Consider the following 24,685-nt stretch of genomic DNA (forward strand, 5'->3'; position numbering starts at 1 on the left):
CTTGCACTCATCAGTATATTTACAAGAATACCAATGTAAGGAAGAACGGTGTTATATATTATGTGAGAGTGCCAGTTGATTGGCAGGTGGACTTGCAAGGTGAAGACTGCAAGCTGAAAAGCTTCAACAAAAATATATCTTTTCTGTCAGCAATATTTCAAGTTCTTTGCTACCAAATGACTATTTATAACGCTTTATTCTTTTGAATGCAGTTCTGTACTGCAATTATGACATTAAAATAGCACCTGATGCTATTGTTAAATGGTCTTCCAAGTCTGGTCTTTCTTTTGGAGCCCTCTGTTAACAGTGGCTTCAAGTCTAGAGAAAAAACAATGACTGTGACAAAAACAGTTCAGTAAAGCTAAGAACTTGTGTTGAAGTTGTGAGGTGGTGACCACAGAAAAAGAAAGATAATGTAATATAAATGGCATCTGTCAAAACGTATTTTCAACAGTTCATGTAAATTTTAAACAGTTCACACATTTGGGATTTGCAATGCGTATCTGCTGATATCTCCTGCTCCCCATTGCAGATGTGCATTACAATTAATTGTTATTGAGAATTCCCCTTTAAACTGGTAGGTGTGTCTGCAAGCCTAACAGTCTTCCATCCTCAGCCCCTTCTCTCAAAATTGTAGAAAGTTGCAGCTCATGAAAAGCATGGGTGGCTTGTTGTGTCCCTGTTGATTAACTAATTGTGCACTGGGACAACGGTTATTTGGAAAATAATGGTTTTGGCTTGTGAAATGCAAGTGATATAAAGGGCTGGACTGTTAATGAAGCCAAGGAGAATGTGTTGCCTTCCTTAGTGTTATTCTGCTTTATTCTAGTAGCTAGAATAACACCAAATATATAGTATATGTGTGCACTAACTACAGTGAATCATTGTGACGGTACAGGCATTACCTCAATTAGTCTTCCATTTTGTTCCTATTTTCCATGTCTTTAACTTGTTTGTTTATTGGTGATAATCTTAAATCAATGTCCTCTCCTTGTAATATCATCCACCATCTGAAGTACTCTTGCCCTATTTACATTTCTCAAAATTAGTTTTGAGAATCCCAGCCAGACCACCACCTAAATTCCTCCATTCTAAACTTCTAGAGTCCCTTTTACCTAGCGAGTTTTGAGAAGATTTGTAGCTCAGGTTGAGGTTCTGGATGTGAGTTTGCTCGCTGAGCTGGAAGGTTAGTTTTCAGACGTTTCATCACCATTCTAGGTAACATCATCAGTGAGCCTCCGACAAAGCGCTGGTGTTATGTCCTGCTTTCTATTTATCTGGTTAGATAAATTTTCCCTTTTACCTACAATCTTTTATTCCTAATATCAGTTTATTGGACTTTACATAACATCATTTGTAAAGAAGAACACCTGAGGCTGGGTACCATATTCTGTTTGCCCAGTCAGTGATTTGTATTGGTGCGGTAGCTTTTTTAAATTGTGTACCTAGTTATACAACCTGAGATCTCATATGCTGTTTTATTTGTAAAACAGCTTTATTAATGTGCACATTAATTTCTAAGATTTTTGAAGTTGAACTTGTAGCCTCTCAGTTCCTTCTCCTTTCTAATATTTACCATTTTAGTGTATTGTTACGTTGTAGGATTTTTTGGTATTTTACGAAAAGTGTTTGAGCAAGTTGGCCATGTTTAGGGTTGCAATTTAAAGTAATTTGGCTTGGTCACACAGGTTTTTACTCAAAAGAGCTTCAGGACAAAAATTGGTGCTTTAGATGCTGACAGATTTTGAAGTTGTTTCCCCAAATAAAATACTTTAGCTTATTTCGAAATCGATAAGCATGCTCTTCCATTGTATTGCAAGGCAGTTGATCTTGGCTACCTAGTAAGAGTTGTCCAGATTAGGCTGTTCCCTTGCTGTGGACTCTGGCAGATAAAGAGAACAATCACATTTTAAAGCAAGCTGCAAAAACAAGGTTTTCACTCAGATCTGAAGATTAGAGTACAGATGGGTAGTTAGATATTTTAAGTTGTGCAACGCTGGACGTAATTTGTTCACTGGCACTTTTCTCTACATTTATTTGCTCCCGATTCCTTTATTTTCCCATACTGAAACTTGCTTTTATCCTTTTAACTTGCACCTTCATAGAATCCAACCTTAGAATCCCTACAGTGTGGAAACATTCAGCCCATCAAGCCCACGCCCTCCACTGAAGAACATCCCACCCAGACCCACTCCCCTACCCATGCATTTCCCATGTCTAACCACTTAACCCGAGCATCCCTGAACCTTACGGGCAATTTAGCATGGCCAGTCCACCTACCCTGTACATCTTTGGACTGTGGGAGGAAACTGGAGCACCCGGAGGAAACCCACACAGTCACTGGAAGAATGTGCAAACTCCAAACAGACAGCCGTCCAAGGGTGGAATCGAATCAGGATCCCTGGTGCTGTGAGGCAGCAGTACTAACTGCTGAGCCACCAAGACTTTAGTTTCAACGTTTTATTTTTCAATACTTTTTTTTTCATAAAACATGCTAGATGATTTGGTAGAGATACATGGGGTAGGGTGACAGCTTTCAATGTTTTTCTGTATAGTTTAAAGCAATTTGTTCAGAAATGTAATGATGCTCTTTTGGAGTAAGTGGAACTTGAACCAGGCCTTCTGGCCCAGAGGTAGGGACATTACAACTGCCCAACAAGAGGCCCGCAGTGTCTTTACATACTTAATGAAGAAATAGCTTAATAAAATTTTGCTACGGTACAGGTTTAGTGAAGTGCTACGACAATATGAGTCAATAGTTGATTGTAATATTTACTGTAAAAACAAATACCGGTTATATTTTAAAGCTGTTCAAACTTATTATTTATTTTCTCCCTCCCTAGCTTACATTCATACATAGCCGAGAACAAGTGTCATTAACCATTGACCTATTGGATACTGAAGAGGAAAACTCAGACGATCCTGTGGAAGCAGAGGTGCGCTTGACAAACTGAAGTTGAGATTGATGAATGATATGAGGTTACTCCCAGTCAAGAGTTTAAAATTCCTGGGACCCTGTCTGCACAATGGGATAGTTTTACTTTGCCAGAATCACCTAGACTTGGAGAAGCCAGAAGATTCATTTTTGAATTTCATGCATGAATAGAATTATTCTTTCTCCAATGTTGTACATCAGAACAAAGGGCGTACACAGATTTTCCTCCACATAATATTGTGGTTCCTGTTTTTTGAACTCTTAACCATCATTACAGCCTAAGCTTGTTTTAGTTTATTGAACTTCAAGTTCGAGTATTTCACCTCAGCAACATGCCCAGCTCATATCCCAGTACACAGCTGCCCTCATCCTTAGGGTTGTAGAGATTAGGAATTTGGAAGTTCCTGTCAAGGGAGCCATAGTGAGTCACTGTTCTGCATCTTGTAGATGGTACTCACTGCTACAACTGTGCATTGATGTTGGAGGGCGTGAATATTAAAGGTCATTGACAATGTACCAATCAAGTGGGTTGCTTTAGCCTAGATGGTGTCAACTTTAGGTGTTGCTGGAACTCATCCAGGCAAGTGAAGAGTATTCCATCAACTGTAATTGGTGGGCAGGAGACAAGGAGGTGAGTTAATCGCTGCAGAAATCCTAGCCTCTGAACTTCAGTTCAGTTCAGTTTCATTTCTGGTCAGTGGTAAAGGCCAGGGTATTAACAACGGGGGACTCAGTGATGGTAGTACCGTAACATTTCCAGGAGAGACGGTTAGATCATCTCATGTTGGACATGGCTGTTATCTGGTTCTTGTGCGTTGCAAATATTATGTGCCACTTATCAATCCAAGCCTGGCAGTGTACATACATTTCATCGAATTTAACTAAATGTCAGGAATCATGGAATACTGAATGATTTATTCTATGGGTTTTTTGGGCTGTCCCTTTGTTCTTGTTTCAATGTGTAGGATCCATGAGTTTCATATGGGTAGCATAAATCTATTATAACATGCAAGGGCATATCAGCTTTTAAGCCCACATCATTAACTTCTATTAATCTCTGTGAGAGGTAGAAAGGATTGTGCAACTAAGTTCTTGCACTTAAATAACAACTTTTTGCATCTCCCAGAAACATCTCAAAATACTTCTCACACGTGAATTAGAAATACGATGACTTGAAGTGCAGCAATGGTTCTACACATAGTAAGATACCGCAAACAGCAGTGACTGAATCACTGGCCAGTCAGTTTGTCATGACGTTGAATAATGAAGAAAATTGGTTACCAGAAGGCCAGTCTCTGCTTACCTTCAAATGAGCTGTGCAGTTTTTTTTGAAATGTTCTTCTGATCCATTGGAACTGCATGTTTACTGTCTCACCTGAAAGTTGGTACTGTTGGTGTTTTGCTTGATTTTAGATATGACTAAGTTCTGGGTTCATATTAGAACCAAGCTGAGAGTTAAGCACATAGCTTGATGAGTAGAAAGCTGATTCATCTCAGTTGGAAGTAAATTTATGCTGAAGTTTTACCCACCTCATCTTTTCAATTGCAAGGAGTCATGATTTTCAAATAGTGCTCATCAGTTAGATGGACAACACCAACATGCCATCATTGGTTTAGGCAGCTGATTCCTTTGAATGCATAGCATTAGAAAAGCTCTATATATGGTAAGTTACAAAATTTATCTTGTGTTGCTCCTTTATTAATTTATTCTCGAAATAAAATGATAGCAACAAGATTCCATTTATTACCACTGCTGGTTGCCCGGAGTAGGTAATAGTGAGCTTTCTCAAACCACTGCCAGCTTGATCAAGTTTCCAAAGACAAAATTCCAAAATATTAATGCATTGATGACAAAAAAAACACCGGTAATAACCAGGTCAGGATGATTTGTCACTTTGAGGACAACCTTGAGATAGTGATGTTCTCAGATTTTCTGCTTTATCCTTCATTGGAGTAGAGAGCTATGTTATCAAATACCCTTGGTGAGATGCTGAATATACTGAAGGGACAGCACATTCACTGGATGACTGCATTGATTGGGATAATGTCAAGCTTCTTGACAGCAATGGCTGCACCCATTCCAAGCAAATAGTTAATATTTTATCATTTATTTAGCGAGCATGCTAGATTTAAAGAGTTTTCTAGGAGACAGGAAGGAAGTAAACCATGTGTTGCAGAGTACTCAGTTTGTACCTATAATGCTGATCTGGCCGGTCTAGTTAAGCTTATCACCTGTGTTGATCTTCATAGTATACCATAGAACCCCCTACAGTGTGGGAGCAGGCCATTCAGTCCATCGAGATTGCATTGACCCTCAAGAGCATCCCATCTAGCCCCAACTCCTACCCTTTCATCCTAACCTCACATTTTCCCAAGGCTAATCCATCTAGCCCGCACATCCCTGGACAGTGTGGGTAATTTAGCATGATCAATCCATCTTACCTGCATATCTCTGGACTGTGGGAGGAAATCGGAGCACCTGGAAGAAACCCACACAGACACAGGGAGATTGTGAAAACCCCACACAGACAGTCACTTGAGGCTGGAATCGAATCTGGGTCCCTGGTGCTGTGAAGCAGCAATACTAACCACTGAGCCACGATCTTGCTGGTGAGTGTGTTGTCATGGTGGTGCTCTTGAAGATGGCCTTATCCAGCACTTGAAAGCTCATCCATTTTTCATCTATAACCTGGTTGTCATGTAGATTCTGGTTGAAAAGGGCTGCTTCATAATCAGAGGAGTTGTAAAGGCTGAAAGCTGCAGTCACCAACAACCTGGCTTGTTTCTAGCTTGTTATGGAAGTATGCCCATTGATAAATCAGCTAAAGATGGTTGGACTGAGGATGCTTCATTGAGAAAACAGTAATGTCCTTGGTATTCCACAATTTCAACTATCTTGTTTTACGTCAGGTATGACTGGAGCCACTGAAGGCTTTTTTCTTTAAACATGCTTCCACCAAATTAACTCCGGTTTCATCAGTGGTTATTTGTGCTTGTTGGTTTGTAGTTGGTTGAATGCTACTTTTCTATTGAGCAAGGCAGTTCTTCACCTTTGTCTTGCTATTTGTTTTTTAAACCTATGTGTCAGTTGGTGGTGTAATGAGATCTGCAGCCAACTGCTTATAGTGGAACCAAATGAGAACGTTAGTGTTAGTGAGTTGGTGTTGACTAATGACATTACTCCTTCCATTAGCGTTGATTGGAAGGTGGCCAAATGAGTAGTGATAAAATATTAGATTTATCCTGTGTTTTTTTTTTCTGAATGGGATGCACTTACGACATCTAGCACATTATTGGTAAATGTTTGTTTTATAGGGTCTTATGTATGCAGTGGTAGCATTCCTACCTCTGGGACAATAAGGCCTGGTTTCAAGCCCCATTTGCTCTGGGGGTGTGCAATAACACCTTTTGAACAAGTTGATTAGAAAATATATGAAGGTTTGTCTTCACTGTATTGGAGCAGCTAGGATAAGAGAGCATTTCACTGTGGTACATGCGTCTTCACTTGAACAGCGGTTTATTGTTGTAGTTCAATGTCTTAACTGTGTCCAGATTGAATGATTGAATTGTCATTTGTGACATTGGGACCTCACATTGCCCAATTAGGAACTGCTGCTTATGTGTAAAGACACTCGCTTTTGTTCTGACATTCATTTCTTTGACTCCAATGATAGGGTGTTCTCCTCTTGTTTGTTACCTGGCAGTCCACAACCTTTTTTGACTGGATGTGCTAAAGCTATTTCACTGTGCTATAGTGCTGCGCTCTGTTGTTTGAGTTTATTTGTACCAGACTTTATCTTGTGCTTTCAGTGTTCTACATGCTGGTAGTAGTTTCATTAAACACCTTGTTCACCTATATGCTTAGTGCTACTCTTGCACCCCTTTACAATCTCCATACTGTCAATGGGCTTGATGACCGTCAAAGTGACGGATGTGCTGACCTATGAAGCCACACATTATGGTGGTGTGCAATTATGATAATGTTGCAGTTATAGTTCACAGAGCTTTATAGATTCTGATGCTGTGGGTTGCTAGATATCATCTTAGCATAGTAACATGTCATTCTGGCCTTTGGAACCTGTGCTTGCTATAAAAGTGAGACTCTTGTTTTCACAAGGAATGTATGGTGGTCATTCCAATGCTTTTACTTTTTCACATTGTTTTTCTTCCACCTGGTGCATGTCCTTGGCTTGGCAACTGTGTACTCGTGGACTTGGTCAGCCCAGTAAATTTATTTCTCCGGGCTTCCTCCAAATGTTGTTCCAATTTGATTAGTCTGTTGAGAGGAACAGTAAATGGTGATCTGGATACATTCTTGACCTTATTTGAAACTTCCTGGAGTCAGGAGTTAATGGGTTTATTTGACTGTAACAGTATTCCCTCACCTGTAGTAGGTCTTTCTTGCTGAGGGGACAAACCCAGCAATGCGGATGGAAGTTTTACACTGTTACATTAGCTCCTTGATGTTTCAGTTAAGCTCATTGTCCATGTGGTGAGGAAGGGATTTATTGGGCTGATTGTACTGTGGTTGACCTAAAACAAAGCTTGGATATTTGACAAACATTTTAATTTGGTTTTGAACTTATAGCAATTGCCCACAATTGAATGAGACCAGAGTCAGATGTAGACCAGATTTCATGAGAGTGGCAGGTTCTCGGTTGTGTTTTATTACAGCCCAGACAGTGGTGCTGAGCCCTAGTGACCAGATTCATTCAGTTTGGTTTCACAACTTGATGTGCTGGGATTTGTACTCAGTTTTGATTTGTCCCCAGTGCCACTCGCCACTAGGCTACTTATCCTGGTAGAACAGGAGACATGAACAAAAAGTCAGAGCTCAGTCCACTTGTGATTTATCCTCCTTTTGGGCTGGTAAGTTCCAGTTTCCTCCAGAGGCAGGCTTTACTGCCAGCTACTACATAGTGATTTTTTAAAATCTTCATTGTCTTTTACAGTGTTGTTATAATTCAGAAAATACTCTAGTGTGGATGCTAATTCCTGACCTCTGGCAACTGCACAAGATTGATTTTGATGGAGCTCTGAGATCATGATGCCCATCCATGCTCAGCCTGAATTCAAACAGACTGAGAGATAACTTACATTTATCTGTACTTAGAACAAATGGAACCAAAACGTTCCTCAATTTTGATTCAAGCTCTACCCTGCCATACGAATTAGCTTCTTATCGATCTTTTGTCTGGTCTGTTACAGGTTATGTCTCACTCATTGTTTGTTGGGATTAGAATCTCTACTGGTAGAGAGGAGAAGTCTCAATGTTGACTGGTTGAGCCATATGACCATATCTGTCTTGTACATAATCAGTTCTTTATTGTTACTGTTCATTTGTCATATTAATGAAGCTTGGATGTGTCAAAATTAACTTACCCCTGACTTATCCGTGCCATATTGCAGGTGTCAGCCTTTTAGGTGTTGGAGGTGTCGTCTTTCGGATGAGACATTAAACCGAGGCCCCGTCTGCCCTCACAGGTGGACGTAAAAGATCCCAAGGCACTATTTCGAAGAAGAGCAGGGGAATTATCCCCGGTGTCCTGGCCAATATTTATCCCTCAACCAGTATTTTTTTTTAAAAAAGACAGATTATCTGGTCATTTTCACGTTGCTGTTTGTGGGAGCTTACTGTGCACAAATTGGCTGCCACGTTTCCTACATTACAACAGTGACTACACTTCAAAAGGACTTCATTGGCTGTAAAGCGCTTTGGGACGTCCTGAGCTTATGAAAGGCACTATACCAAGGCAAGTCTTTCAAGTCTTTCTTCTCTTTTGTTGATCTCCTAGATCTCACTGTTGAGCTTCTGCTTTGATGTGTGGATGTGAATCAGCAGAGATGGGAGAAATTTCATGACACTAAGTGCAACTTTATTTGAAGGATCGGTGTCCCTAGGTGATTTTCTTTTTCCCGACCACACCCCCAACCAACTCACATTGGAAGGAATTTATAATTTATATGTGGAGGTTGAACTTCACAATAAGAAAATAAATGTCCTGTGTAGCAAGTAATCTGCCTTCTCTTCCTAGTAGGCTAATCGTACTTAACAAACAAATCTGTTTTATTGCAGCGCTGGTCAGACTTTTTGGATCGTTATATGAATTCTGATTCTACCTCTCCTGAACTACGGGAACATCTAGCACAGAAACCTGTGTTCCTGCCTAGGTAAGGCTTTTCCAGTAATTTACCAGTGAACATTGAAGCACTGTAAATGATATTTAGTTGTTTAGTAGTACACAATCTGAGTATTGCTGAAAAATGTTGCTGTTTGTCTTACATTTGTGCTGATGAGTGGAATATTTGGAGAAAGGTCCATCGGACCGTATGGCACAGAGGAGCCCGTTTGAACCATGATAACAAAGTGTGGAGCTGGATGAACACAGCAGGCCAAGCAGCATCTCGGGAGCACAAAAGATGATGTTTCGGGCCTAGACCCTTCATCAGAGCTCTCTGATGAAGGGCCCAGGCCCGAAACGTCAGCTTTTGTGCTCCTGGGATGCTGCTTGGCCTGCTGTGTTCATCTAGCTCCACACTTCGTTATCTTGGATTCTCCAGCAGCTGCAGTTCACATTATCTCCCATTTGAACCATCCTGCCTTTTGTCCACAGCCAGTTTTTTCCTTTGTGACTTTGTAGCAATTGGTACAACTGAGTGGCTTGCTAGGCCATTTCAGAGGGCACTTGAGAGTCAGTCACATTGCTCTGGGTCTGGAGTCACATATAGGCTAGACCAGGTGAGGGTGGCAGATTTCCTCCCCTGAGGGACATTAGTGAACCAGATGGTTTTTCCGACAATCGGCAATGATTTCATGGTGATCAGTAGACTCTTAATTGCAGACATCTTTTATTGAATTCTAATTCCAAGATCTGCCGTGGTGACATTTCTGGGTTAATAATCCAGCGATAATATCATTAGGCCATCGCCTATCCCTGCAGGAGGACTGCAGTGGTTCAAGAAGGCAGCTCACCATCACCTTCTCAAGGCAACTAGGGACAGGCACGAAATGCTGGCCAGCCAGCGATACCCACATCTCACAAAAATGAATTTAAAAAAACAGTGTAAGTTTTTCATTCTCAAGCACCTGTCCAAATCCATTTAAAAATTAAAAATTATTTATGAAATCAGTTTCCACCACCTTTTCAGGTAGAATGATCCATATGTCATCAGCTCCCTTGAGTGATGATATTTTCTAAATCTTTTGCTAATTAATTTAAATCTATGACCCACTCATCAGATGGATTAGTTTTCTCTATTTACCTCTTTAATGCCTCTCATCACCATGAGTACCTGATAGGTCACCTCCAAAGAGGACAATCCAAATTTTTCTGACCTTCCCTCACAATGGAAGTCCTTCAGACCTGTTAATATTCTGGTAAAAACTTTTGTACCATTTCCAATGCCTTTTAAGTCCTTTTATGAAGAGCCAGATAAAATACACCAGATTCCAGTAATTTTCCTACGCTATCATCACGGGTAAAGTGAGCTGCTGAGGTAGTTGAAGTTATGAAAAGTAGATCATATCTGAAAATACAGCCGTGTTTTGAGGACATCACTCACAATGAGAACAGGGATTGTCCGTAGATCTTGTCTTTGTGAACTGTAGGAAAGCAATTTAATAAGATTCCAGGCAAGAAACGAACAAAACTAGTGTGTGTAGAATCAGAGGCAATCTTTGGCATGTATTGATAATTAGTTGTTTAAGCAGGTGAGAGATAAAGAGAATCTGTTTGATTGTTGTAAATGTTCATCCTCCAGGATTCATTCTCAATCCCATTGTTCTTCATATAAATGACTGGAATAAGTTACTAGAGAATTGCACATTCTAGTTTGCAAATGATGCTAAGTTAGGATGCACAATAAGTCATTAGGTGGGAACAGGAAGCTACAAACATGGGGAGTTCAATTTGGAGAAGTTTGAGATGAATTGAGAGTGACAAATCAGAATTTTTTTTAATGGTACAAGACAAGAAACTGGGAGAGCAAAGGAGTTGAGTGGTAGTGTACAGGTCAGAGGCAATCAACATGGCTACTGCAATGTGTCCCAAAGGGCAGTTACGTAGAAAAGAGAGTAAAATCCCACATTGTGCAGAGCTTCAGCCAGACCCTATTTGAAGTACTACATTCATTTCTGATCTCTACCACAGGTGGATATGTTGGCCTTGGAAAGAATACTAAAGTGCAGATGTACTAAGATGGAAGAACAGTTTATAGGTTAAACTATTAGGTTAGACAGTTGCATTATATCTTTTGAATTCACAAAGTTTAAATACGTTTTAAAAGTTAGTAGAATAGGGACAGCGAAGATGAGGAAATCCAAAAACAAGTACATTCTTAGAATTGGAGTTTGGTCATTTATTACGAAGGAAGTCGGGTGATTGTCTGTGTGGAGTTTGCACATTCTCCCTATGTTTGTGTGGGTTTCCTCTGGGTGCTCTGGTTTCCTCCCACAGTCCAAAGATGTGCAGGCTAGGTAGATTACCCATGCTAAATTGCCTGTAGTATTCAGGGATATGTAGATTAGGTGGGTTATAGGGCTGGGCCTGGGTGGGATGATCTGAGGGTCAATGTGGACTTGTTGGGTCAAAGGGCCTGTTTCCACACTGTAGGGATCCTATGAGAAACTGTTCCACACAAAGGTTAATGGAAATTTGAAGTCATGTCCTCTAACAGGTGATGGATACGTCAGATTTTCAAGACTAAGACAGAAGTAAGAATGTCAAGGGATGTACAACAAAGGTGAATAAATGTCACTGTGTTCCACATCAGTAGTGATCTAATTTGATAGAAGAACAGGCTCCATGGGCTAAATGGCATTTTCCTGTTCCTAAAGTTTGGATGAGCAAATAACAATGAAAACAGGGAAAAAACATTAAAAAATTCGGAGGTGAGACAGATGATTGAATGTATTAAATACGCCAGCTTCAAAGTGCACCCTTTTTGAGAGTTTGCTGGGCAATTTATTATGGACATAAAATGCTTCGTAATAATAACTGGTTATTGTGATATAAATAATCTTTGAGAGGTGACACGGAGAGAATTTGTTTTTATTCACATTCACTTAACCACAGATCTACTGATTGATCACAAGATAACACCTTGGGCAATATTACTCCTTGTAAGAGTTTCACACAGTGACCTTGCCTTTGTTGTTCAATTTTCCCACTCTATTGCACCCTGTGAACTATTGTAAGGGAGTGAATTAAATTTGTAGCCCTACCTAAGAAATTATTGTCCTAAAATATATTTGTCAGTATATCCTTCAGAAGCGTACGATGAATGGCTAAGGATCCTGGGATTGTATTCATTGGAGTTTAGAAGGTTGAGGGGAGATCTGGGTGGCACGGTGGCTCAGTGGTTAGCACTGCAGCCTCACAGCACCAGGGACCCGGGTTCGATTCCAGCCTCGGGTGGACTTGTCTGTGTGGAGTTTGCACATTCTCGCTGTGTCTGCTTGGGTTTCCTCCGGGTGCTCCGGTTTCCTCCCACAGTCCAAAGATGTGCAGAGTAGGTGGATTGGCCATGCTAAATTGCCTGTAGTGTTCAGGGGTGTGTGGATTATAGGGGGATGGGTCTGGGTGGAATGATCCAAAGGGCGGTGTGGACTTGTTGGACTGAAGGGCCTGTTGCCACACTGTAGGGAATCTAATCTAATCTAATAGAAACTTACAAGATAATGTATGGCTTAGAAAGGGTGGAATCTGGGAAGTTGTTTCTGTCAGGCAGGGAGACTAGGACCCATGGGCACAGCCTTGGAATTAGAGGGGGGTCAATTTAAAATGGAAATGAGGAGACATTTCTTCAGCCAGAGAGTGGTGGGCGTGTGGAGTTCATTGCCACGGAGCGCACTGGAGGCTGGGACGTTAAATGCCTTCAAGGCAGAGATCGATAAATTCTTGATCTCACAAGGAATCAAGGGTTACGGGGAGAGTGCAGGGAAGTGGAGTTGAAATGCCCATCAGCCATGATGTAAATGGAGGAGTGGACTTGATGGGCCGAATGGCTTTACTTCCACTCCTATGTCTTATGGTCTTAAGCAGGTGTTTTAGCACATCCATATCTGTATTGTTTAAACCCATTTATTTCTCACTTGCAAAACCAAGTGTACTTTCAATTACTTATCTCTCACAGTAATAACATTTAGAGTAAATTGGTTTCTGAATAGTACCCTTCAAAAGGGGATGGAATATATTTTGTTTTGTCAGTTACTAGCCATCAACACCATCACTGAGAAACAAGCTAGGACCTTGTGTTCAGAAACGTGTTCAACTGCATTTTGCCATTTTTATTTAATCTGCCATAAAAAGGGAAAAAATACTTGTATTTATATAATGGTTTTCATGATCTGGAGACATTTCAAAGCACTCTCCAGCCAATTAAGTACTTTTATTTAAGTGTAGTCACTGATGTACTGTAGAAGCCCAGTGACCAAATGTGTGTAGCAAACTCTGACAAATTGTAGCACTGATCAGATAATCTGCTTTGTTACTTTGATTGAGGGATAAGTATTGACCAGTACTCTGGCAATAACATCCCTGCCCTTACTTAAAACAGTATTATGAGATCTTTTACATCCCCTCAGGACACCTTCTAATTTCTCAGCCAAACGGCTATATAATCCAGTAGTACAGCACGCCCTCTGCTGCACTGAAGTGGCACCAGAACCAGGGTTGTTACCAAATGATCTAGAACTGACACATGGGTTAAGTTAAATGATTTAAAATAAGATCCACAATGAATACTTAAAGGTTTATGTATGGAGCAAGTCCAACATCTGAGTCACTATGCTTAAATATGTTTGATGTCTATGGTTGTTAAAATAAAAGAGTTTCCTGTCCATCTTTTTCTCTATGTCGACATTTTTTTTGGTTGTGGCTTATCAAGTTTTTTTGTCTTAAGTATACATAGTCTATACCTCTTTTGAAGAGTAAATAAAATATGATGGGGCAGAAATTCAACCCATAAATCATCTGTTCCTTCCACATTAATAGTTGGTTAAAATGTCAGCCATGTTCAGCAGCAGTGTGACCTGAGTCAGATAATGATTGGTTTGGCTCCTCATCCAGAGGCTGGTATCTTAGTTGCAATCTCAGAAATACACTCCAAAGTTGCTTTCTTAAGTGTGTACACAGACCTATATTGCTATTCGGAGAAGAGTAGGATAGTTATCCCTTGTATCCTGGTCAATATTAGTCACTCAACTGAAACCACCAAATCAGATTGTCTAGTTATTATAGTATTGTTGTTTGAGGAGTTGCCAGTTTGTTGCCGTAGTTCCTATATTGTAAGGAAATAAGTGTTTTTTTTATGACACCCTCAGACCACTGAACAACTCAAAGCATTTTACAATAAAGTACTTTGAAGTATAGTCAGTGTCGTAAATAAGGAAATTACAACAGTGACTGCACTTCAAAAATATTTAATAGGCTATAATCCACATTTGCGATGATGTGAAATTTTGAAAGATGCTGTTTAAATGCAATTCTATTTGGCAGGCTTTGACTGCTGGTGAATTGATGATTTCTCCTAAATCATTGGGCACAGTATTTTCTACTGAATGATTGATTTATTTTGCAGTTAGTATTGAAATTGTATGTGCCATTGATACAGGAGAAGTACATGAAAACGCTCTTGGTGTTGAGATTTGGACACAGTGGCTGAACAGATACAAGAGAACTTTATCCAATATTTGAGGTTTGCAACTTGAGGTTCTACAAAAGCTATGATTGACGGCATATATAACATCATATACCATTGACATAGAACAAGAGACAACAAGGATTGTTTCTGTTTTTGATTTTACAATTTTGTTTAATTGTATGACCGGTTGGGCAGTCTCCTTACTGGCACAATATAAGTATATTTGCTTTTATTTCAGTTGACATATTTGATTCACAATAATTGTGGTTCTTTATCCCTGTTGGTTCATAAGTAGAATGTATAAATCATAGGAAAGTAAAAAATGTTTTCTTTTCCCACAATTGGTCATCACTGGTATAAACTCTTGTACAAAATAATTTTGTTGCTTAGACAGAGTTTTACCATTGTGCTACCAGGGATTTTTATAGTGTTTTTCATGAGCACAGATGGAACAAGAATTTACAAGGTTCCCTGTAAGTGCACGGATGTGAAGCAGCTCAAGGTTCCTGTGCAGGATAGGCACAAATCAGTGCTTTTAAATTAGTAGGCATACATGAAAGAGTGAAATTAATATTTGTATATTTAAATAAGGAGCTTTGCAAAATAGAAAAGATCACTAGATCACAGGACTGGCAATGCTCAGGAAGCCATTTGACCCATTGTGTCCAATTGCCTTCAGTTGAACCTGCTTCCACCTCTGGATGGGCAGTGAAGCCCAGACTTTTACTCACTATGGGAAAAGATTCTAACCCTCCCCTATACTGACCCCTTCTCCCACCCCCAACACACCACCTCCTCCTGGACACCACCCAAGGCCTCCTGCCCTCCTTCGACCTCTTCATCTCCAACTGCCATCGTGATATCAATTGCCTCAACCTCTTTTTTTTTCCCCCCCTCCACCCAGCTCACTCCAACCTCTCCGCCACAGAATGTGCAGCCCTCTGCTCCCTCCGCTCCAGCCCCAACCTCACTATAAAACCCACAGACAAGGGTGGTGCAGTTGTGGTATGGTGCATTGACCTCTACATTGCCGAGGCCAGGTGCCAACACCCCCGGCACTTTTCCCTGCAACCGCAGGAGGTGCTACACCTGTCCCTACACCTCTCCCCTCCCCTCCATCCCAGGCCCCAAGAAAACATTCCACATTAAACTGATGTTCACCAGCTCATCCGCTAGTCTGGTATAATGTATCCACTGTTCTCGATGTGGCCCCCTCTACATCAGGGAAACCAAGCAGAGGCTTGGATACCTCTTTGTGGAGCACCTATGCTCAGTTTGTGACAAACGACAACATCTCGCAGTTGCGAATCACTTCAGCTCCTCCTTCCACTCCTTGGATGACGTGTCCATCCTGGGCCGCCTGCAGTGCCACAACAATGCCACCCTGGAGGAATAGCACCTCATTTTCTGTCTGGGAACCCTGAAACCCAACGGTCTCAATATGGACTTTCCAAGCTTCAAAATCTCCCCACCCCCGACCTCATCCCATGAGCAGCCCCTCTTGTCCCCGCCTCTTTGTCCTGTCCGTCTTTCCTTCTACCCACCTGCCCCTCCCTCCCTCCTCAACCCCATCCGAACTCCCTACCTACAGTCACCAGTACTGGCTTCATCCCTGCCTCCCTGATCTGCCTGTCTTCTCTCCACCTATTGGCTCTGCTATCTACCTTCTATCATTGCCTCCCGATCTCTCTCTTTATTTCAGAGCCCCCTTCCCCTCCCCCATTTCTGAAGAAGGGTCCAGACCTGAAAGGTCAGCTTTCCTGCTCCTCTGATGCTGCTTGGCCTGCTGTTTTCATCCAGCTCCACACCTTGTTATCTCAGACTCGAGCATTGGCTGTTCCTACTATCTCAAAGATTATGCTCTTGTTGTTTTTGCTTCTTCGTGTTAACACCAATGTGTCAAAGATGATTGCCGACTAGCATGCTCATCCTCAATTATTACTGATGTGTTCACAATATTAAGCTTATTTTTAAACATTACAATAAATGATATGCTTTAACACAATCTCTCTTAGCTGATACACTGTTTCATTAAAATTGAATCATTAATTGGTATTTGTCACTATTTGTTGCTATATTTATGAGAGCTTGTTGCTGCTAATGCATGTGCCCCTTGGTGTCAGCATGCCCAGGTTACTTTAAATCTACTTAAGTCTACAGAATGTTGAAGATTAGCTCAAAAGTTAATCTGAATACTCCAAATTTGCAGAGCCATGGTAAAACAGTGGAGAGTGAAAATAATTGGATAGACCTTTCAGAAAGCAGGCTAGGGAATGTGGGCCAAATGGCCCCCTACATAAGATTCTAATATTTGCTTTAGAAAGTTGTTGCAAAGTATTCTGTATTGTAATTTGAGGAATTTGGAGACGAGCAAAAGTGAGATGTCAATAGTGACTGTTTTGCAGATCTGGAATTTTATCAACTTCTTTGTTCATTGCGCTTACCTGAGTCACTGACCCGCCTGTTCTTTTCTCTTTTAGGAATCTGCGTCGAATTCGCAAGTGCCAACGGGGTCGGGAACAGCAGGAAAAGGAAGGGAAGGAATGCAGCAATAAGAAATCTATTGAAAATGCAGAGAATTATGATAAAGCACAGTGCAATTTTAAGCTCAACTCCTACAAGATGGTATATGTCTTCAAATCAGAAGACTACATGTACAGGAGAACTGCACTGCTCAGGGCTCGCCAGGTCAGTAAACTGCTTGCAAGTTGCATGTGTTTCTGTTACAAAAAGTAAAGCACTGTGGGTGGGTGCTGGAAATCTGACATAGAAACATAAAAAAGTGGTACCCCTCAGCAGGTCACAGAGGGGAAATTTGAAGGTTAATATGTCAGGTCATTAGCATTTCACCACAAGAATTCTGATCTGTAAACCTAAGCTTCTGTCTGTGTTGATGCTGTGTGATCTACTGTGTTTTCCCGGCACTTCCTGATTACCCTGAGATTAAACTGTTTTAAGTCTGTTCTGTTATCCATGAATATCACTGGATTTGTTTGATTAGAAAGGAATTCTTGTCCAGTTCCATTTTAAGAAAGTCATTTAGAAATAACTACATGGTGTGTGTGTGTGTGTGTGTGTGTGTGTGTGTGTGTGTGTGTGTGTGTGTGTGTGCGTGTGTGTGTGTGTGTGTGTGTGTGTGTGTCTGCAAGTGCCATATGAAGTAGAATTCCTTTATGTTGTGTTCAGCCCCTTATAATTAATTTATTAAGATCAAAACTAACCTCCTACTCATTCCCCCATAATGTTATTAAATAATTCAACATATAAGTTTTAGTAATTTCTTGCAGAAACACTGAATTTCCATCACTGAAAATATTTTTACTTTCATGATCATTTTGAGTAGTTGACCACTAATTAGGTGAGCATGACAGTACATTTGACGCATTACATACAGCAGCTCCATGTGTATAACATAAATTAACTCCAAGGTAAACCTTTAAAAAGAGAGGGCAGAGCTTATCCATTAGTATTTTATTAATTTATTGAAACTGGTAGACATGTAAAGATGTTGGCAAAGTCTTTCGATGAAGGCTGCTTAAATAAAAACATGGTATATACTTGCCTTTACTCGGTGAGGGTTAGGTGGATTAGCCATGGGATACACAGGGGTTATAGGGATAGGTTGGGGGGGGTGAGTCTGGGTGGGATGTTCTTCAGAGGGGCTGTGTGGACTCGATGGGACAAATGACTTGCTTCTACAGTGTAGGGATTCTGTGATTTTATACTTCCTTTTATCACTCATGATAGTGTGGACATGTTTTACACTTGCTGGTTGCAATGTTCCGTAAAAATCAAGTGCATAATATCCTTGTTCAAGCAAAAGCAAACCCAAATGCCCAATGACTGGCTGAGTGTTTGCTGACATCTAACATTTTTATTTCAAGTTTAAATTCTTCTATTCATCTGTCTTCTGTTTATTCCCCATATTATCTTTATTTTTACCCTAGCCCTTTCTTTTACTGCTACTACTGCTTACTTTTACTTCTAATTTGTTTTTGAAGGAAAATCTAATTCCAGGTTTAACCTGCAGCAACTAGCAGTACTTCTCCAGAGTTTTCCCACCTTGTCCCCATTTTGAAGCTTGGAAATTGTCTCCCTAGGATACACTAGGAAAATGTGGAATGGGGTAAGCTATGGGAGCTCAGCTGTTACAAGACCAGTTCTCTTGGCTGGTAAGAGATTTCAGAGTTTTGAGATTTAGAGAGATCTGGGAGTCCTTGTGCATGAATCACTGAAGGTTAGTATGCAGGTGAAGCAAGTATTTAAGAAAATAAATCGAATGTTATTTAATACTGCAAGAGAAATTGAATACAAAGTAGGGAGTCAGAGGGAAAAGATCCTTCAGCCCATCAAGTATGCTCCAGGCATAAAACAATTACCTAACTATTTTAATCCCTTAACTTCCAAAGAATACTTTAATATAGGGCACTGGTGAGAATATGTCTGGAGTGGTGTATAGAGTACTTGATTACCTTTATTTAAGGATAATGTAAATGCAGTGGAGGGAGTTCAGAGAAGATTTACCAAACTAATACATTGCAGTGGTACCTGGATTGTCTGTGAGGACGTGATGAATCGGCTAGGTTTGTATCCTTGGAGTTTAGAAGAGTAAGAGGTGATTTGATTGAAATGAAAAGATCCTCAGGGTCTTGACATGTTGGATGCAGAAAGGATTCGCCCTCTTCTGGAGAAAATCTAGAACAAGGGGTCATTGTTTAAAAGCTAGGGGTCACTTACTTAAGACCATGTTAAGATAATCATTTTTCTCACTGAGGGTCATGGATCTAAGGAAGAAGGTGATAGAAACAGAGTCCTTTAATATTTTTAAAACAGAGGTAGCTAGATTCTTACTGACCAAGGGAATGAAAGGTTGTCAGTGTTGATAGGATAACAGGTTTGTGGGGCTGAATGGCCTACTCCTGCTCCTAATTCATACGTCACATAGTCAGGGTTTTATGGCCCCAGGGATTTCTCAGAGATACTGACCCTCATGCTTCACTTCACAACCCCATTTGGGTCCCCACTTCAAGAAGCACTGCTTTAATTGTTCAGCATAGCTGTTTACCTGGTATGCCACTGGCAAATTTTGAAATTGGGAGCCGTATCAGAGAGCAATGCAACTGATACTATAGAAGTGGCTTTGACTTTTCTGAAGGTCCCAAAACTTTTGAACTCACTAGGAATAAATAATTATGGTGAAAATGAACTCAGCATTTTTTTTGTATTACTGGATTTAGTGTTATTGAGTACCGCTGCCATCTAGCAGCAAAGTATTGATATTGCACTGACTTTTTGTTCCGCTGATCGGCAACTAGATTTGCCCTTTTGGTGGGATCAGCCAGTGAAATGTACACAAGTAAAAGCAAAATACTGTACTGCTGGAAATCTGAAACAAAAGCAGAAAATGCTGTGGAAAAAAATGTAGTTGGATTGGTACCATTTATGAAGAAATGATGGTTCAATCATATACTACATGTTAAGGATTCTTTGCCACAAATCGATATTATAGCAGTTTTGAAGAAGTGTTGTATCAGACTCGAAATGTTAATTCTGTTCATTTCTCCATAATGCTGCCAGGTCTGCTGAGTTTCTCTAGCATTTTCTGCTTTTAAAAAAACACAAAGTTTGGACTGAGGAATAAGTAGAGCTTTTAAAGTTTTTCTTTATTCTTCATGGGAAGACCCAGCATTTGATGTCCAGTTTTAAATTTCCTTGCGTTGAGTGGCTTCTTGGCCATTTCAGGAGCAGTGAAGAGTCAACCGTATTGCCATGGATCTGGGGCCACGTAGCCAAATGGGTAGTGATTTCCTTCCCTAAAGGGCATTAATGAACCAGATGAGTTGTTCTAACAATCAAAGTTGCTTTCATAGTCACTGTTATTGGGACCAACTTTATATTGCAGATTTATTGAATTAAGTTAGTTTGATAAATTAAATTTCAGTTTCACCAGCTACTATATGCAATTTGAGTCCATGTTCTCAGATGGTTAACCTACATCTCTGGACTGCAAATCGAGTGATGTTACCACTACAGTACCATCTTCCCTTTAACTCTATATTATCTTCATAATCATTTGTTCCCTCTCTGTTAGTTGTCAATTGACATTATGTTCCTGCACTATTCCTATTTTCCTTAATTTCCTTACTATCTCTGAGGTGGATAATTCCAAAGATCCACAATACTTAGACTGAGATGAGGAGATAATTCTTCATATAGAATCGCCAATCTCTTGCTTTCATTGTTCTGTGTTCTAGGTTCTCACTATCCTGTTATTGTATGTGCAGTCTGATTTGTTCAAGGTTGCTATCTAGCAATTGGATATCTATTAAGTTTGCCATTGAGTGACAGTGATAATATTTCACTATATTCTCGTTTTAACTTTTCATCTAATAAGATTCTAATTGTTTTTAGTAATTATCTATTGACTGCTGAAATAATAGCTGGATTTTGGAGAAATGAAACCAGTGACAATAATCCAAAGATAGTAGGAACTGGAGAATCTGAGATAACAAGGTGTAGAGGTGAATGAACACAGCTGGTCAAGCAGCATTATAGGAGTAGGAAAGCTTCTTCAGAAGGGTCTAGGCCCGAAACGTTAGCTTTCCTGCTCCAATGATGCTGCTTGGCCTGCTGTGTTCATTCACCTCTACACCTTGTTATCTCAGATTCTCCAGTTCCTACTATCTTTGGATTATTGTCACTGGTTTCATTTCTTCACAAGGTGGAAGGGAGATAACAATACACTCATCCAGCTAAGGCCTATGAGAATGTTGAACTGGTAGACTGACTCAACAACCTCCTGCTTTGCGCCCCCCCCATAACTATCTAAGGCCCCCATACAAGAGGACTTTCAAACATCCATTAAGTTATTTTGTTGTAAGCCATTTGAACAGTAGGATCAGTCTAGCTGATGCTGCTTATTGCTGTTTTCATCACCCAGCCCCAGAAACATTAAGGTGTGAATGCTGTCCGTTTTGGTTGTCAAGAAACTTGCTTTAGGCAGTTCCTTCAGTGGGGAGGGAGGGGATGATTGGGACTTCAGTCAGTTTGTTGTTAAATTTGATTGACATAATTGATTATTCTAATTTTTTCTCTCTTTGGATTTAGTCTCACGAGCGAGTCAGCACACGGTTACACCAGCGGTTTCAGGCTTGGGTGGATAAATGGAGCAAGGAGCATGTCACTCGTGAAATGGCTGCCGAAACCAATAAGTGGCTAATGGGAGAGGGATTGGAAGGCATGGTGCCTTGCACAACCACCTGTGAAACGGAAACACTGCACTTCATGAAAATCAACAAATACAGGGTGAAATACAGTGCTTTATTCAAGGGACCATGACCAACTTGCACAGCAGGTCCTCCGTCTCAGTGTGCCCATGTTGTGGCATCTCATCCAATGCCATACACCAGCTACACCCAGTATATACATACACGCACACACACCCGCACACACACACACACACAAACACACACACATACAAAAAACACTGCTATGTCTTTGTAAATACTGTGTACATATTGTCAAGACTTTTTTTTAAAAAGAACCAATCTGCATCAATGTGCTAGCATTACCTACTAGCTTATTGTGTATCATAGTATGAGGTGGCTTGAAGTTAGTTAATATGGAAAAATGAGGCACCATTATTAAAGTTTTTACCAAAGGGATTTCAGAGTAATTGTAGCTTTCTTTGTGTGTGAATTTCTGTTAGTGAAAAGATATTTCATTATGTACAGAACACTTGCATCATTAAGTGTCACTGTGCAGCATGCCATTACATTGTACACTTTGGGCCTTTTTTTTTAAGTTTTAATTCAAGTTTGCTTGTCTAATAACAACTGGACCAAACTTCATGGCAGACATCATTGGAACTGTCCAATCACTTTTTCTTTCATTATGGAAATGTTGAACTCTGGGTCTCTGAGGGTAATTTACCTGTGACCTTTTTTTTAACCTGCCTTGGTCTTCCAAACACAATTCACTTCCTTTCGGAAGTCTGGCAGACTGCTGGTTCCAGTTTTATGCAGTATTTGACCCTATTGATTAGTAGCTTCAGGTATTAAAGGATGTTAATGAGCAAGTGGTTGACTGACCGAAAGATCTTATGATTGTGGCAGCTGGCCATTCAGGTCTTTTTTCATACTGTACTGTCCTTCCAGTGGTTTTTTTTTTTCAGAACTGATTTGGTGATTTAATAATTTGGTCACATTTGACACAGTCCCAGATTTTCCCGTGCTTCATTGCATGTTTCAAGCAACAGTGGTTTCAGCCATTTGGGCATTTTATTTTGAAGATTTTTTTAAAGCATCTTGGTACTAGCATTTGAAGCTCCTTGTGAATACAGTAGAGACTATTGGAAAACGATGAAACACGTTGAGTGATCCTTCTTTTAAACGGGTCACGAGAAGAGCTTAACAGTTTTGAAAGATTTTCTACAAATCTTAAATTTGGTTGATGAGAACATCATTGCTTGAAAGTGTTCTGAATGTCTGAAGTACAAGACTGTTAATTATGATGCCTTTGAAAATCAGTTTTATACATTTAATAACACTTGCCCACTCCCCATCATATTTTAATGCTCAAGCTATTCTTTTACCGATTGGAAGGTGATTTTTTAAAAAAAGATGAAGATTTCAACAATTTCCATTTTTGATTTATTAGACTCAACAGTAACAGTGCACATTAGTAGATAGGTTCCATTTCACAAATGGGTGTTCCCACCCGTCTGGACCTTGTAGTCCTCTGTTAGCCACGGAACTGTATATTCTGCTTTTGACAATGTACAAACTGGTAATTCAGGCTTGCCCTGATCATTCAAGAACTTACAACATTTTATAAATTTTTTGTATGAATTAGTTTGAATTATCTTCAGCCCCACACCCCCATCTCTGTCATTTTTCCTGTGTCCACTGACATGGTTTGTCTGCCTTTACTCCCCATGCCAAAATGGGTAGTGGGTTAATGAGCATTGGACAAACTGTTCTAATCGAGGCAAGATTTGACTAATGGCAGCTAGAAAATTGTATAATTAAGCTTTTAATTATCCACTTGCCCAATCACTGGGCACTGACCTCAAATTGTCCATTTAACACACTGATTCTGTTCAGATAGCCACTGTGCTCATCAACATCGTGATCAGATAATGTCAAAGACCGATTTGTACAGTTTGCCCCAGCAACCTCTCTTTTTTTCACTTTGTAAAGTATAAGAGGCAGGGCTTTTAAGCCAGCTTGTACAATGCATATATATGCTTTTTGTATTCTGTACTGTGATCTTTGGCCACCCACGTGTGATTTCTATACAGAAGTTGTAAACTTGACTTGTAGTTCAGTATTTCCCATTAAAATATCGCCAGGGCTGAAATCTGGCTGTCTTGTGTGAAGTGTATTTGTTTTCATTAATTTAATTTTTTTGCTTGTTATCTGTAATTCTTAATGTGTGAATAGAAATTACTTTTTAAAAAGGATCTGAAGTAGAAGATGTTCTCTGCATTAGTCTAGAAGCCAATGGTTCATACCTATCTTGTCTGAATTTTGAAGCACACCAAGTAATTTTTTTTAAATGGCGATAGAAATCCATGTCCATCTTTTGTTTTGCTTAAGAACAGCTAAGTAGTCGTAGAGCCATAGAGATAAACAGCATGGAAACAGATCTTTTGGTCCACCTTGTCCACGCCAACCAGATATCCCAAATAAACCTAGAGCCATTTGCATGAGAAAGTTGCCCCTTAGGACCCTTTTAAATCCTTCCCCTCTCACCTTAAACCCTATACACTCTAGTTTTGGTCTCCCCATCCCAGGGAAAAGACTTTCACTATTCACCCTATCCACGTCCCTCATGATTTTATAAACCTCTGTAAGGTCACCCCTCATCCTCAATACTCCACGGAAAATAGCCCCAGTCTTTTCAGCCTCTCTCAAATAGGCCAAATGTCCAGAACAATATGTTATAACCTACACATTGATTGTCATTTGTCCCAGATCAAGGGAAATGGAGGCTTCCCCAACCCAGCAGGTAATATCACCCTGATTACTGATCAGAAAACCAGCCACTTTGCTCACCTGCCAGGAAGACAGGTAATCAATTTGAGGTGGTTATTTGGCCATTAAT

The 24,685-nt window shown here is 40.2% G+C and overlaps 1 protein-coding gene across 7 annotated transcripts in view; it reads left to right on the top strand.

The window, feature by feature from the left end:
* The window catches only part of sin3aa (SIN3 transcription regulator family member Aa), a 116,866-nt gene extending 92,936 nt beyond the window's left edge, over positions 1-23,930 (top strand). For all 7 annotated transcript variants that reach the window (XM_048520576.2, XM_048520581.2, XM_048520578.2 and 4 more), the window contains 4 exons: positions 2,844-2,936; positions 9,012-9,106; positions 17,059-17,266; positions 21,686-23,930. In XM_048520576.2, coding sequence (XP_048376533.1) covers positions 2,844-2,936; positions 9,012-9,106; positions 17,059-17,266; positions 21,686-21,916 — 627 coding nt within the window. In that variant the 3' untranslated portion in view covers positions 21,917-23,930. The remainder of the gene's footprint in view (positions 1-2,843; positions 2,937-9,011; positions 9,107-17,058; positions 17,267-21,685) is intronic.
* The last annotated feature ends 755 nt before the right edge of the window (positions 23,931-24,685 follow it).

Source organism: Stegostoma tigrinum, chromosome 36 (assembly GCF_030684315.1).
Source record: "Stegostoma tigrinum isolate sSteTig4 chromosome 36, sSteTig4.hap1, whole genome shotgun sequence".
Lineage (NCBI taxonomy): Eukaryota > Metazoa > Chordata > Chondrichthyes > Orectolobiformes > Stegostomatidae > Stegostoma > Stegostoma tigrinum.